This window comes from Oncorhynchus mykiss, chromosome 25 (genome assembly GCF_057628025.1).
Source record: "Oncorhynchus mykiss isolate SJ-2025 chromosome 25, ASM5762802v1, whole genome shotgun sequence".
Taxonomy (NCBI): Eukaryota; Metazoa; Chordata; class Actinopteri; order Salmoniformes; family Salmonidae; genus Oncorhynchus; species Oncorhynchus mykiss.
Genome location: NC_143046.1, coordinates 64,460,601 through 64,476,633, shown reverse-complemented (window position 1 = coordinate 64,476,633; position 16,033 = coordinate 64,460,601). Strand labels below are relative to the sequence as shown.

At 44.2% G+C, this 16,033-nt stretch overlaps 1 protein-coding gene and 1 long non-coding RNA gene across 3 annotated transcripts in view; one reads left to right on the top strand and one right to left on the bottom strand.

Moving 5' to 3' along the window:
- The window catches only part of LOC110505502 (formin), a 116,496-nt gene that overhangs the window by 35,544 nt on the left and 64,919 nt on the right, over positions 1 to 16,033 (top strand). For both annotated transcript variants that reach the window (XM_036962244.2, XM_036962243.2), the window contains 2 exons: positions 2,658 to 2,799; positions 11,897 to 11,984. In XM_036962244.2, the coding sequence (XP_036818139.2) occupies positions 2,658 to 2,799; positions 11,897 to 11,984 (230 nt within the window). The remainder of the gene's footprint in view (positions 1 to 2,657; positions 2,800 to 11,896; positions 11,985 to 16,033) is intronic.
- Positions 10,548 to 11,960, bottom strand: LOC149972091 (uncharacterized). The gene is made up of 3 exons (XR_016491530.1): positions 11,878 to 11,960; positions 10,752 to 10,825; positions 10,548 to 10,669 (listed from the first exon to the last, which is right to left on the bottom strand). It is a non-coding gene; the product is annotated as an uncharacterized LOC149972091 (long non-coding RNA).

Sequence of the window (16,033 nt, the reverse complement as noted above, 5' to 3'; positions counted from 1 at the left end):
AGTAATTAAAGAGCAGCAGTAAAATAAAATACTATATACAGGGGGGTACCGGTACAGAGTCAATGTGCATGGGCACCGGTGAGTTTTTAGGTTAATATGTACATGTAGGTAGAGTTATTAAAGTGACTATGCATAGATGATAACAACAGAGAGAAGCAGCGGTGTAAAAGGAGGGGGGCATTGCAAATAGTCTGGGTAGCCATTTGATTAGATGTTCAGGAGTCTTATGGCTTGGGGGTAGAAGCCTCTTGTACCTAGATTCGGTACCACTTGCCCTGCGGTAGCAGAGAGAACAGTCTCTGACTAGGGTGGCTGGAGTCTTTTGTGCCTTCCTCTGACACCACCTGGTATAGAGGTCCTGGATGGCAGGAAGCTGGGCCCTAGTGATGTACTGTGCCATTCGCACTACCCACTGTAGTGCCTTGCGGTCGGAGGCAGAGCAGTTGCCATACCAGGCAGTGATGCAGTTGTAGAACCTTTTGAGGATCAGAGGACCCATGGCAAATCTTTTCAGTCTCCTGAGGGGGAATATGTTTTGTTGTGGCCTCTTCACGACTGTCATGGTGTGCTTGGACCTTGTTAGTTTGTTGGTGATGTGGACACCGAAGAACTTGAAGCTCTCAAACTGCTCCACTGCAGCCCCGTTGATGAGAATGGGGGCGTGCTCGTTCCTTTGTCTTGATCACGTTGAGGGAGAGTTTGTTGTCCTGGCACCACACGGCCAGGTCTCTGACCTCCTTCCTATAGGCTGTCTCGTCGTTGTCGGTGATCAGGCCTACCACTGTTGTGTCATCGGCAAACGTAATGATGGTGTTGGAGTCGTGCCTGGCTGTGCAGTCATGAGCGAACAGGGAGCACCCCTGAGGGGCCACTGTGTTGAGGATCAGTGTGGCGGATGTGTTGTTACCTACCCTTACCACCTGGGGGCTGCCCGTCAGAAAGTCCAGGATCCAGTTGCAGAGGGAGGTGTTTAGTCCTATGGTCCTTAGCTTAGTGATGAGCTTTGAGGGCACTATGGTGTTGAATGCTGAGCTGTAGTCAATGAATAGCATTCTCACATAGATGTTCCTTTTGTCCAGGTGGGAAAGGGCAGTGTGGAGTGCAATAGAGACTGCATCATCTGTGGATCTGTTGGGGCAATAGGCAAATTGGAGTGGGTCTAGGGTTTCTGGGATAATGGTGTTGATGTGAGACCAGCCTTTCAAAGCTCTTCATGGCTACAGACGTGAGTGCTATGGGTTGGTAGTCATTTAGGCAGGTTACCTTAGTGTTCTTGGGCACAGGCACTATGGTGGTCCGCTTAAAACATGTTGATATTACAGACTCGGACAGGGAGAGGTTGAAAATGTCAGTGAAGACACTTGCCAGTTGGTCAGCGCATGCTCGCAGTTCACGTCCTGGTAATCCGTCTGGCCCTGCGGCCTTGTGAATGTTGACCTGTTTAAAGGTCTTACTCACATCGGCTGCGAAGAGCGTGATCACACATTCTTCTGGAACAGCTGGTGCTCTCATGCATGTTTCAATGTTATTTGCCTCGAAGCGAGCATAGAAGTAGTTTAGCTCATTTGGTAGGCTTGTGTCACTGGGCAGCTCTCAGCTGTGCTTCCCTTTGTAGGCTGTAATGGTTTGCAACCATGCCACATCCGACAAGCATCAGACCCGGTGTAGTACGATTCGATCTTAGTCCTGTATTGACGCTTTTCCTGTTTGATGGTTCGTCGGAGGGCATAGCGGGATTTCTTATTAGCTTCCAGGTTAGAGTCCCGCTCCTTGAAATCGGCAGCTCTAGCCTTTAGCTCAGTGTGGATGTTGCCTGTAATCCATGGCTACTTCTCTCTAAGTAGATAGTGTGGTCTACATTTTATGATGAGATACTCTACCTCAGGCGAGCAATAGCTCAAGACTTCCTTAGATATTGTGTATCAGCTGTTATTTACAAAAATACATAGTCCGCCGCCCCTTGTCTTACCAGACGACGCTGTTCTATCCTGCCGCTACAGCGTATAACCAGCCAGATGTATGTTGGTAGTGTCGTTGTTCAGCCACGACTCTGTGAAGCATAAGATATTACCGTTTTGAATGTCCCGTAGGTAATTTAATCTTCCACATAGGTCATTGATTTTATTATCCAAAGATTGCATGTTTGCTAGCAGAATGGAAGGAAGTGGTGGTTTATTCAATCCCCAATGAATTCTCAGAAGGCACTCCGCCCTCTGGCCCCTTTTCTCCGCCTCCTTATCATGCAAATCACGGGGATCTGGGCCTGTTCCTGAGAAAGCAGTAAATAATTTGCGTCGGGCTCGTCACACAAAAATTATTCTGCCAGTCCGTGGTGATAAATCGCAGTCCTGATGTTCAGAAGTTCTTTTCGGTCATAAGAGACGGGAGTGGCAACATTATGTACAAAATAAGTCTTAAAAAAAGTTACAAACAACGCAAGTAAACAAACAAAATAACACAATCGGTTGGGGGCACGTAAAATGTCAGTCTTCCTTTCCGGCGCCAAGTCACCCCCGTAACAGTCCCCATAACAGTCTCCTGACATCACAGTAACATTGTTATTGAAAAGGGTTTTATGTTGAACTGTGGTGCTCCTAAACGTATGGAAGTGTATCTCTCCCCCAGCCCCAGACTAACAGTCTGTCTCTTGTTTCCAGTAATAATACACTGTGGGGTTCACTGGAGGAGCCAGATATCGTAGACACCAAGGAGTTTGAGGACCTGTTCTCCAAGGCCACTCTGCAGCCGAAGAAGAAGCCCCTTTCAGACAGCTATGAGAAGAAGGCCAAGACTAAGAAGGTTGGTTGAAATCTCATCCATTCTTTTCTCTCCCCCGTGCTACTGTTATTATATTGCCTTGGCTCGTGCTGTTTTTCCTCTCTTGGGAGGAGAATCTCAAGTGTCTTGGGTTTGGAAGGTGATGAGGGCTACTAGACTTTCCATGCAGGGACCCATACACTGTAGCTTTAAAGCTGTCACCAGAAACGATGACACACTCCATTTGAAATGGCACGTCGTATTTCTCAGACCTGTCATTTCCATTACACAAGGGCCCTAGTGGTACATTTGAATTAAGATTTCCTTTACTATAGTTTCGTCGTCAGTATTAGGAGTTATTGAGATTCGGTAGTCAGGAAGAAAATATTGACGTAATGCATTTTGTGAGGACGTTATTAATATGTTACTCCAGTAAGAGTATCTGCTGAATGAATACAATGGTGTCAGCAGATTATACCTTATTCTCCAACCCTAGACCACTTACCTCTGGAACATTCCATTAGGAGCTCTGCTGAGTTAGCCCAAGTAGAGCCACATAAACAAGTATCCTAGCATTACATGGAGTCTAATCTAGGAACAACACAAAGTTTTCCAGGAGTAAATCGATCCCCTCTCTTTTCTCGTCTTCCTCCTGACTGTCCAATTCATGGTGATTGGTGTAGGAAGCTCTTGTGCGACATCAAACTAGGCTATCAGGTGGCAGTGAGTTCACTTTTCCTCTCCTCTCCCTGGCCCTATGTATAGAATCACAGCTGGGTAGGATCCACCTTTAGCTTCTGCTTACACTTCACAATCAGCTGCAGACTAACCTGTCCTACTCCTTGATTTGGAATATTCTTTTGATTGTCCTTTTGACTAAGTTTAATAGTCATTTTCTTACGAAACCTGGTAATAGTTATTGGTTGAGAGAAATCATGAAAAAAAATTGGTCCTGTTCAGACTGGATGTCGATTTTTGGTACGGACCAAATCTAAAACAATCATAGACATCTACAGTGGGGCAAAAAAGTATTTAGTCAGCCACCAAAGACTGAATCTGCAATAGGTAAGCAGTTTGGTTTGAAGAAATCAACTGTGGGAGCAATTATTAGGAAATGGAAGACATACAAGACCACTGATCATCTCCCTCCATCTGGGGCTCCACGCAAGATCTCACCCCGTGGGGACAAAATTATCACAAGAACGGTGAGCAAAAATCCCAGAACCACATGGGGGGACCTAGTGAATGACCTGCAGAGAGCTGGGACCAAAGTAACAAAGCCTACCATCAGTAACACACTACGCCGCCAGGGACTCAAATCCTGCAGTGCCAGACGTATCCCCCTGCTTAAGCCAGTACATGTCCAGGCCCGTCTGAAGTTTGCTAGAGAGCATTTGGATGATCCAGAAGAAGATTGGGAGAATGTCATATGGTCAGATGAAACCAAAATATAACTTTTTGGTAAAAACTCAACTCGTCGTGTTTGGAGGACAAAGAAGGCTGAGTTGCATCCAAAGAACACCATACCTACTGTGAAGCATGGGGGTGGAAACATCATGCTTTGGGGCTGTTTTTCTGCAAAGGGACCAGGACGACTGATCCGTGTAAAGGAAAGAATGAATGGGGCCATGTATCGTGAGATTTTGAGTGAAAACCTCCTTCCATCAGCAAGGGCATTGAAGATGAAACGTGGCTGGGTCTTTCAGCATGAAAATGATCCCAAACACACCGCCCGGGCAACAAAGGAGTGGCTCCGTAAGAAGCATTTCAAGGTCCTGGAGTGGCCTAGCCAGTCTCCAGATCTCAACCCCATAGAAAATCTTAGGAGGGATTTGAAAGTCTGTGTTGCCCAGCAACATCCCCAAAACATCACTGCTCTAGAAGAGATCTGCATGGAGGAATGGGCCAAAATACCAGCAACAGTGTGTGAAAACCTTGTGAAGACTTACAGAAAACGTTTGACCTCTGTCATTGCCAACAAAGGGTATATAACAAAGTATTGAGATAAACTTTCGTTATTGACCAAATACTATTATTTTCCACCATAATTTGCAAATAAATTCATTAAAAATCCTACAATGTGATTTTCTTGATTTTTTTTCTCATTTTGTCTGTCATAGTTGAAGGGTACCTATGATGAAAATTACAGGCCTCTCTCATCTTTTTAAGTGGGAGAACTTGCACAATTGGTGGCTGACTAAATACTTTTTTGCCCCACTGTAAGTTTCACACATTTGGACAGCACAGTAAAGTACAATACAGCACAGTAGAGCACAGCAGAATACAGATTATTACAGTACAGTACACAGTACACTAAATAAAAGCAGTGTAGATGTCACGCCCTGACCATAGAGAGCCTTTTTATTCTCTATTTTTGTTAGGTCGGGTTGTGACTAGGGTGGGTAATCTAGGTTGTTTTATTTCTATGTTGGCCTGGTATGGTTCCCAAATAGAGGCAGCTGTTTATCGTTGTCTCTGATTGGGGATCACATTTAGGCAGCCATTTCCCCACTGTGTTTTGTGGGATCTTGTTTTTGTGTTGTTGCCTGTGAGCACTCCAGAATGTGACATTTTGTTTGTTCTTTAATGTTTTTGTGCGTTTCATTGAATAAACATGTGGAACCCATATCGCGCTGCGCTTTGGTCCGAGTATGCTTTACGACGATCGTGACAGTAGAGGTCAGTACAATACTATATAGTAGAGCACAGTACAGCACAGTAGAGCACAGTACAGCACATTAGAGCACAGTACAGTGGAGCACAGTACAGCACAGTACAGTACAGTATAATACAATAGAGTACAGTTAAGAAAAGTAAACAATAGTGTACCAGTGCTGTAGTAGGACTTTCATGAATTGTGACTCGACCTGGACTTTACCATTGGTGACTCGGACTCACCTTCTCGTGACTTGTATTTGCACTTGGACTGGATAGGCTACTATGATAAGCAGAATATTTGCAGCACTGGGTGTGCAGAGCAGCGAGGGTTCTGTTCTCTAGCAGTGGGAAGGACGTGCCACACCTGGCACACACAGTGATTGTGGGCAGGCAGGCTCCACTCTGGCTCCGCCTCCAGTCATAAGCTACGCATCGCGCAAGTGACTATCTTTCTTCTTCTTACCAGTCACCAGCCTACTATTTAGATTTGCCTGGTTAAGAAACATAAACTACTTACGAAATTGAAAACAATACTAGTATTGACTTTAATAGTAAAACAGTCTAGCTATTTGTCTCTCTCTCCCCTTGAGCATAGAAAAGTGGGCTGTGGTCTACTGAGTGGCATCACTACAGATCCGGGTTCGATCCCGGGCTGTGTCGCAGCCGGCCGTGAACGGGAGACCCACGAGGCCCAGCGTTGCCTGGGTTAGGGGAGGGTTTGGCTGGCTAGGATGTCCTTGTCCCATCACACTCCAGTGTAATGTTAAATGTCTTGTTTAATGTCTTGTTGGAGGTCGTAGAGGGCTTCTTTCTATCCATCCATGTCTGGTTCCTTGTTACCGGTAGCTCTAGGCTTTTACCCCATAGCTGATATTGCTTGTAATCCATAGTTTTTGGTTCAGATACGTTCTTATAGTCATTGTGGGGACGACATTACCTATGCAATTATTGATGAAGCCCATGACTGTTGTGGTATGAATCCCAGGACATATCCCAGTCTGTACTAGCAAAACAGTCTTATAGTCTTGCGTCTGCTTCATCCGACCACTTCTGTATTGAGTGCATCACTGGTACTTCCTGTTTGATCTTTTGTTGGTTAGATTTGCCGAATGGAGGACGAGGGAGGGCCTTGTATGTGTTTCTGTGGGTAGAATAAAAGTGGTCTAGAGTTTTAGCGCCCCTAGTGGCGCAGGAGACGTGTTGGTAGAAGTGAGGTAGGATGGTTTAACGTCTCCCCGCGTTAAAGTAACCGCCCACCAGAAACGCTGCCTCTGGGTGAGCCGGTTCTTGTTTGTTTATGGCCCCATACAGTTCGCTGAGTGCCAGATTGGTGTTGGCTTGAGAACTTTCTTGGTAGATAAAGGGTCTGCAGCTTACCATGAGGTATTCTATATCAGGTGAGCAAAAGCTCGAGATTTCCTTCACACTTGATGCAGAAAAACAGTTGTTATTTATGAAGAAAAAAAAATATTTTCGACTTCCACCCTAATCTACTGAACTGCACTGTACTGTACTTTACTCTACTGAATTAAACTCTACTGAATTAAACTTTACTGTCCTGTACCGTACCTTACTGTAGCTCTACTGTGTTCTGATGTACTAATCTGTGCTGTACTGTCCTGTGATGTTCAAACTTGTGAAACAGATTTGGTTCAAATTTGAACTTGTTTAGGGGCGGGGCTCTTGAAATGCTTGTTTTCACATTTACATTTTGGTCATTCAGCAGACGCTCTTATCCAACGTGACTTACAGTCAGTGCATTCAACTAAGGTAGATAAACAACAACATGTCACAGTCACAGCAACAACAACAAAAATCTGTAACTGTTACTGAAATGTTATTGTAGTTGAAGTGGTCTGTTGGTTTATTCTGTGGGTTGGACTACTTTGAACATCATCGCTGACAAGTTTTAAAGCTTTTGAAAAAGCTTACAAATGTGCATGTGACAGTGGGAGCAATAATGCATTCTGTTGCAGTCTTCAGTTGGCTCCTCTTTCCTATCTTAGGAGACTTGAAAAAGTATTATTGTGATATATTGCTTACTTCATTGATCATGTAAATATGCAGTTGAAATTTGGCCATAGAATCAATGACTGAAAAACATGTCTTTTCAACATCTGTAAATGACGTATTTTCAACGTCTGGAAAATACATATTTTTTACATCCTGAAAAGATGTATTTTCACCTTTCATTCAGCATGTGAAATGCACCTGATTTCAACATTCGAAAAGTACATATTTTTGACGTCCGGAAAATAAGTATTTTCGCCTTTCAATCAGCACCTAAAATGCACCTGACATCAACATCTGGAAAAGACATCCAAAAGATGCTTACTGGGAAAGCAGCTGAGTCAGATATCAACGTGAGCTAGGAGGCTGATTTAGGGGCCAGCCCTGCAGGCAGGGTCAGGGAGACAGGAGACAGTTGGCTGAGCTTGATCAAATATTGGGCCAGTTGATGGGTTCAGAGTGACCAGACTGGATGGAGAGCACTAGAGATGGACACACACACTCACCCACACTGAGATCTCTAGAGTGGACTGGAGCCTTGACAGATTGATCAGAATGTGTATGGATTGGGAAGGGGACAGTCTGGTACAATGGCTGATTTTATCTGCTTGGACGCCACACTTAGGGCCATGGGGGCAGTGGGAGCGCTGACACACATGGCTGGGGAAGTGCAGAGTTGCAGCATTGGACTTGACTACAGCATGGGCCCTGAGAATTGGCCTGAGCTGTGCAGACCCAATGGCACGTAACCCATTAGAAAGGGGGATACTTCTCCTTCGTGAAAACTACATAAACTAACATTTGATTTTGTCATTCTTATTTGAGATGGTAGATACAATATGTGGTATAGATATCTATTGTGATTTGAGCCATGGGTTACAATACTCAGCCCAGAGAGAGCAGCCTGGGTTACAAAACTCAGCCCAGAGAGAGCAGCCTGGGTTCAGCTATGATTACCAACTGTGGAAAAGGTTGGCTACAGCCCCTTGGCAGTCCAACACTTTTAGAAAGGTCAGCTAAACAAAAGTAACTTGTTTACTTCTTCATATTTTATCCCTAAAAGTTTATACTACCAACGTTCAAACTCTCTGAATCATCATTTGCTGATAGGTTCCCAGAACAACGGGCTCTGACTGGACAAAGGAGGAGGGAGGAAACTGGGATAGAGAGGAAAGTGGAGAGGACAGTGGAGATGGGGATGGAGAGGGAGGAGGAGAGGGGGGCTGGAGAGAGGAGGATGGAGGGAAAGAGGAGAGGGGAAAGGAGAGGGGGATGGAAAGGGAGGAGGATGGAGGGAAAGAGGAGAGGGGAAAGGAGAGGGGGATGGAAAGGAGAAGAGCAGACTGTCATCTAGCTAGCTAACAGACAGAGCCAGACTGGGCCTGCGGAGACACAGGGTCAATGAAGAGCTCTGTTTTGCCTTACTCTGCAATATCTGCCCCAGAGGTAATCTGACAAGCCAATAGTCCTGTCCTGGCCTCACCACCACACCGATATGACACAACACAGAGACAAGTCAGTTAATCTCTGCCCAGTAGTTATCTCTATCAATTTATGAAGAGCAGCTACACTGCACACATTATGGTTTTCAGTGCACTAAGCATGTTGGCTGTAGGGCACAATGGTGTATGTGATGACAGTACAGCTATACATGCCTATCGCACTTGTTACTTGTCTAGAAAGTGCTGCCAGATCAGCTAACGCCTGTGATCCCAGTCAGAGGGAAATTACTGGAATGTGTGTGTGCATTATGGAGATCAGTCACTTTACTCACCTCCCTTGTTAAGGACAGCTCCACACACAGGACCATCAGTGTTGGAGAAAAGGGGCTGGTGGAATGAGTACGTACAGGGCTAAACATGTGTATGTGACCAATAAAATTTGATTTGATTATCATGTGTCCAATACAAATGAAAGCTGCTGTTTAATCTGGATGCCTTTCCTTTCGCGCCACTGATTATCATATCAAAGCAGCAGAGATGACATGCAGGGGAATAAGCTCCCTTTCAGCCTCCACACTCCACGGCCGTCCAGGCTACTCTACACCAGACTGGGGGTAATTGTAGGCATGTGGCTCCACTCGGTTCCACACTGAGGAGAGGAGAGGACACCTGTGGGGGCGTTTAAAGTGGAGAGGAGAGGCTGCGCGTGTCGCTGCATTTTGGGTGTGATGATATGAGCTGCAGGAGCGATGTGGAGTGCTACAGAGATGAGATGAGGAAACCCAGCGAGCCACAGCGTGGGGGCTGTTTAGATTACACCCCGACAGGATTTACTGTGCCAGGACCGGCAGGCTGTCCCCCTCACCATACCCCCCCCCACCCCCACACACCCCCGCCCGCCGCCCCACGTGTACACCAGTAATACGGCCTGCGTAAACATTACACAGCAATTCCCACCACCCACACGAATCAAGCTCCTATCCAGTTTGTACACCATGGATTGCTGTAAAACAAACAGTGGCTTTAATTTGTTCAGACCCTACGTCTTTAGAGATGACTTATGGTCGTTCACACTGAGGTTTATTAAAAGCATATTTTGAGTGTTGAGTGTGACGTGGGAGAGTGGGTGTAAGATTAACACATGGAGAGTGCAGAATGTTGTGTGGAGATGTTGAGCGTTCATTGGAGGTGGTAATTTATGAGCTCTCTTGATCCATTTGTTATTGTAACGTATCTCCAGGGTGGGTGAACTCAGACATGGTTGGTTCGCAGTCACCCGTATAGCTGCCTGCCCCCTCAGCCATGGCTGTATAAACTATCAGCTCTCTGCTGAACCTGGTGCCCTCTCCCCAACACCAGCCACCTGCAACTTCTCAAACCACTGTCTTCCTTTTGTTATTTCAATCTTCATTTCAATGTCAAACCAATGTCTCCAGTCTATTTCAAGTGGGTTTTTTTTGGTCTGCTGGAAGGACTTCACCTTGGCTTGGATTGGTGGGTAGTTCTCCCAGTGTCCACTGGAGGTAGCTGTTATCTTTTGATACATACTTGTCATGGATTGCGAACAGAGAACTCTTAGCATCAGCAGGTTCCTTCCTTGCGTGTCTGAGAGTAAGCATCCAGGCTTGTTCCTCCAGATCAGTTGTCTTTTCTCATTAAGTTAACTGGTCGGGCTAATTGGTGCTTCTGGAGCCACAGCGAGTGGCCAGGGTTCCTGGAAGGCTTTTAGTGTGGCCCAACCAGTGCAGTTCATTAAAGGTGTTGGAAAAGCCTCTCACTCTGCCTGCTCCCCTCTCATGTCCCTGTACAGGAGATCCCCAGTGTGATATTAGTAATGGACGTGGAAGCAGCATGCACTCTTACCTTCTGTAACGCAATACTCACTTCTAAGGCTTCTGCTCCTTGGTTCCCACTGGATGGCCCAGTAGCTGAGATGCAGTAATAACGGCCAGTGTTACCTAATGAAGAAGGCTGAGACATTAAGTTTTAGAGCTGGGCTTTACCTTGCCAAAACTGTTTCTAGCTTTATGGGTAATTCAGTCATAAGTAATTGTGACCATGTGTAGGCACAAATAAAAATCCTGTGAATTTATAGTTTGTTATAAAAAAAACCTTGCCTGCTCTTCCACACTGAAAATATGTCCTTTTATGGTTCACTTTTTTACTTTCCTGTGACTTAATATTTTTGACTATATCATAGGGCTGTCACAATACCAGTATTGTGATGTTTGTTTTTATGGTAAAAGTGAAAACAAGAAGCAGACCAAACTCTGTGGTCCTTTAAAAACCTGATTTATGAAAAAGAATGTGTTATACAGCTAGGAAATGTGACTCTGGATGACAACATAAAGAAAAAGAAATCAATATCAATATCAATAACAATCATAAAGAAATCAAATCCGCTTTGTGTTTTGCTTCTTTGCCACGATACAAATGAGTATCGTGATACTGATATTGTCCCGGGCCCTACTATATAATTAATGCACTTTTACAGGGGAACTTCTCTGTACTCTGTGCTCTGTACTGTTAGGGATGCCATTTGATAAGGCATGCTGAAACCTGTGGATTTCTATCCTTACTCAATCCCTGCCTGTTATCATGGACCGTGAAGGATTATGACATTGTGTAGATGAATCTGGCTTTAGGGTCAATCCAGACACTCCACAGAGATGTTAGTATGTTGTATGTTACTCTTCTTTAGAGCACTTCTTCTGTCCCCACCCAGAGTCAATCTATCTTCAAGTGGTCTGGCTCTGGGAAGTGACTAAGTGATACTTTCCTTTGGCCTCTCTGGGAAAAAGACAGTGGATGACTTACAGTGTGTACAGCATATCATATTATAATAAATCTTAATTGCATTTTTTTAAATGAACTGTTGGTCTGGATCTTTTCAACTGTATAAACGGTGCCACTTGAATCAAATGGATATGGTGATCAAATAAAGGATATATAATGCCAATATTATTATCGCTCTCCGATATAATCACTGTGATTAAGTTATGACGTTTACCGGTATGTCTCTCCTGCAGATTATCAAGCTGCTGGATGGGAAACGTTCCCAAGCAGTGGGCATCCTCATCTCAAGTCTGCACCTGGAAATGAAGGACATTCAGCAAGGTGAGAGCAAACATTTAATGGTCTGTGTTAAAACCAAGCTGTTTGGCAGCTTTTTTTACAGGAGGATATTGTACTATTTCTGAAAACCATTCATTTCCTGTCTGTTAAACAAGGCTGTTCTTTTTTCGATTAAACAGTAATAAACATCAGTTGCAATCCTATTTTCACTAGATTAGAAAAGACACTTGATAAATTGCAGATGCAAGTGGTTATTTTTAGTGAAGACATGTTGAAGCCTGGCGCAAATTGTTTCCTGCCTCTTGACAGGTCCTAATGTGTGACTAGTTCAACTTTTATAGATGAATTTGTGTTTCATGTGGAACATGGAAGATTTCCAAGTTTTCCAAACTAGTGCATAATGTTGTGAGTGAACAGCATTGGAATGACATTAGACATTTTTGCTGAGAATTCTGTTTCACCAGCTTCAATCCTTCCTACACTGGTAAAAATCACATCAATATTTTCCCTTTTGAGCTAAAGAGGAGTGGAGTATTTAGTTGTGTATGTGTATTGGACTATATGTGTTTATATATGTGAATGGTGCGGGGAAAATCTGACACAGCGGTTAGGCGTGCATAAATTGGATCCGTTGGCGACAGCCAGGGTAGAGGGCTGCATTTTCGCGGGATGACGGCAGGACCTGCGGTCTGACAGAGATCATTGTACAATCAGCATTTTTCATCCTGCGGTTGGGAGCGGTCGGTCAGACAGACAATTTTGGGATTCAAATATTTTTGTTGTCTTTCAGATTACAGTGCCTTGCGGAAGTATTCGGCCCCCTTGAACTTTGCGACCTTTTGCCACATTTCAGGCTTCAAACATAAAGATATAAAACTGTATTTTTTTGTGAAGAATCAACAACAAGTGGGACACAATCATGAAGTGGAACGACATTTATTGGATATTTCAAACTTTTTTAACAAATCAAAAACTGAAAAATTGGGCGTGCAAAATTATTCAGCCCCCTTAAGTTAATACTTTGTAGCGCCACCTTTTGCTGCGATTACAGCTGTAAGTCGCTTGAGGTATGTCTCTATCAGTTTTGCACATCGAGAGACTGACATTTTTTCCCATTCCTCCTTGCAAAACAGCTCGAGCTCAGTGAGGTTGGATGGAGAGCATTTGTGAACAGCAGTTTTCAGTTCTTTCCACAGATTCTCGATTGGATTCAGGTCTGGACTTTGACTTGGCCATTCTAACACCTGGATATGTTTATTTTTGAACCATTCCATTGTAGATTTTGCTTTATGTTTTGGATCATTGTCTTGTTGGAAGACAAATCTCCGTCCCAGTCTCAGGTCTTTTGCAGACTCCATCAGGTTTTCTTCCAGAATGGTCCTGTATTTGGCTCCATCCATCTTCCCATCAATTTTAACCATCTTCCCTGTCCCTGCTGAAGAAAAGCAGGCCCAAACCATGATTCTGCCACCACCATGTTTGACAGTGGGGATGGTGTGTTCAGCTGTGTTGCTTTTACGCCAAACATAACGTTTTGCATTGTTGCCAAAAAGTTCCATTTTGGTTTCATCTGACCAGAGCACCTTCTTCCACATGTTTGGTGTGTCTCCCAGGTGGCTTGTGGCACACTTTAAACAACACTTTTTATGGATATCTTTAAAAAATGGCTTTCTTCTTGCCACTCTTCCATAAAGGCCAGATTTGTGCAATATACGACTGATTGTTGTCCTATGGACAGAGTCTCCCACCTCAGCTGTAGATCTCTGCAGTTCATCCAGAGTGATCATGGGCCTCTTGGCTGCATCTCTGATCAGTCTTCTCCTTGTATGAGCTGAAAGTTTAGAGGGACGGCAGGTCTTGGTAGATTTGCAGTGGTCTGATACTCCTTCCATTTCAATATTATCGCTTGCACAGTGCTCCTTGGGATGTTTAAAGCTTGGGAAATCTTTTTGTATCCAAATCCGGTTTTAAACTTCTTCACAACAGTATCTCGGACCTGCCTGGCGTGTTCCTTGTTCTTCATGATGCTCTCTGCGCTTTTAACGGACCTCTGAGACTATCACAGTGCAGGTGCATTTATACGGAGACTTGATTACACACAGGTGGATTGTATTTATCATCATTAGTCATTTAGGTCAACATTGGATCATTCAGAGATCCTCACTGAACTTCTGGAGAGAGTTTGCTGCACTGAAAGTAAAGGGGCTGAATAATTTTGCACGCCCAATTTTTCAGTTTTTGATTTGTTAAAAAAGTTTGAAATATCCAATAAATGTCGTTCCACTTCATGATTGTGTCCCACTTGTTGTTGATTCTTCACAAAAAAATACAGTTTTATATGTTTATGTTTGAAGCCTGAAATGTGGCAAAAGGTTGCAAAGTTCAAGGGGGCCGAATACTTTCGCAAGGCACTGTATTTGGAAACGGTCATCTTTCTGCTTTATATGCGGAGCGGGAGAAGAAGAGGATGTCATCAATGTAGACGAAGACGAACCGATTCAACATGTCACGGAGAACATAATTTACCAGAGCTTGGAACACAGCAGGGGGCCTAATGGCATGACCAAATACTCGTAGTGGCCTCTGGCCGTGTTGAAGGCGGTCTTCCACTCATCTACCTCCCATATCCGCACCAGGTGGTAGGCGTTCCGTAGATCCAGCTTGGATAACACGGTGGCACCCTGGAGCGGCTCTAAGGCAGAGAAGATGAGTGGGAGCTGGTAGCGGTTCTTCACCGTTATGTCATTGATGCACGGGCGCAGGGTAGGGCTGAGGGATATGGCCAAAATCTCATATCCCGATATTGGTAATTTCAAATCCCAATAACGATACATATCACGATATATCACATTTTCTGTAAATTCAATTTATAAATAGTTTATATAAAATGACCACATGTAAAGGCCTATTTCTTATTACATTTTGAATTATACTCAACTAATAAAAGGTACTTACTTACTCATATTTGATTATTTCTCCTTTTATTTAGAACCTTTGTGCACATTTTCTATTAAGCATGTAACAAAATATAAAATATTACTGTAGAAAATCTTAAAAGGTAAATAGAAAACATTTCAAATATAGTTGCAAACAAAATAAATATAGGCCTGAAATATATATTATTTTGGGGGAGCTTGCCTGTTTTGCATGTTATTTTGGCAGTAATACGTGTCACATATCAATTTGCATTTGGTATCTTGGGTCGAGTGACCAACTCACGAAACCCTCGTTTCTCGACCGTGTAAATTGGGGCCATGTCTTTGCAAATGTAAGCTGTAATGGCAGCTGTTATCTCCTTCCATCTTGCAACGTCTGAGTCGGGGGTTTGTTTTGAGCACTCGACTGTACTTTTTTGGGTCTCATCCGTAGACTCGCTCTGTACTGTTTCACATGATTATTGCGTGGTAAAAGAGATTAGTGCTGTTTGAGCCTGCGGTATATTTTGCAGAGGACGGTTTTCTGGTCTGTGTCAGACTTTTCATACCCAAACCACGTCCATGTGACCAAAGTAGCCCCTCTTTTAGGTACGAGCCCCGTGTCTCCGTGCTCTGTGTCACGTTCACTCTCCTCCATGTTTGTTTGTGTTGCAAATTTCCTTCCACACAGCACGTGTGCGTCTTACAAAGCCTCGTCCAATTGACAAAAAATATTGCCGTAAGAGTGTGATTTGTGACACAACGAAATAAACGGTAGAGCATAAAATGAAATGATGGATGTTTTTTGATAGTCACACGATATATATTGTCATATCGCCCAGCCCTAGCAAAGGGTCTTGTCCTTCTTCTCTACAAAGAAGAACCCTGTGCAGGCGGGAGAGGATGAAGGATGTATAAATCCTGAAGCTTGGGGGTCCCCAACGTAGGTCTCCAACGTAGGTCTCCATAGCTCTGGTCTCCAGTCCTGACAGCGAGTACAGTCGTCCCCAGGGTGGAGTGGTGCTAGGGAGAAGGTCAATCCCGCAGTCATTTAGTCGGTTTGGTGGAAGCAAAGTGGCCCGGGCCTTGTTGAACACCTCCCAAATGTCCTGGTACTCCGCGGGAATGGCGGAGAGGTCCGGGGCACCTTCCGAGCCCCCAGGAATGGACTTCAGC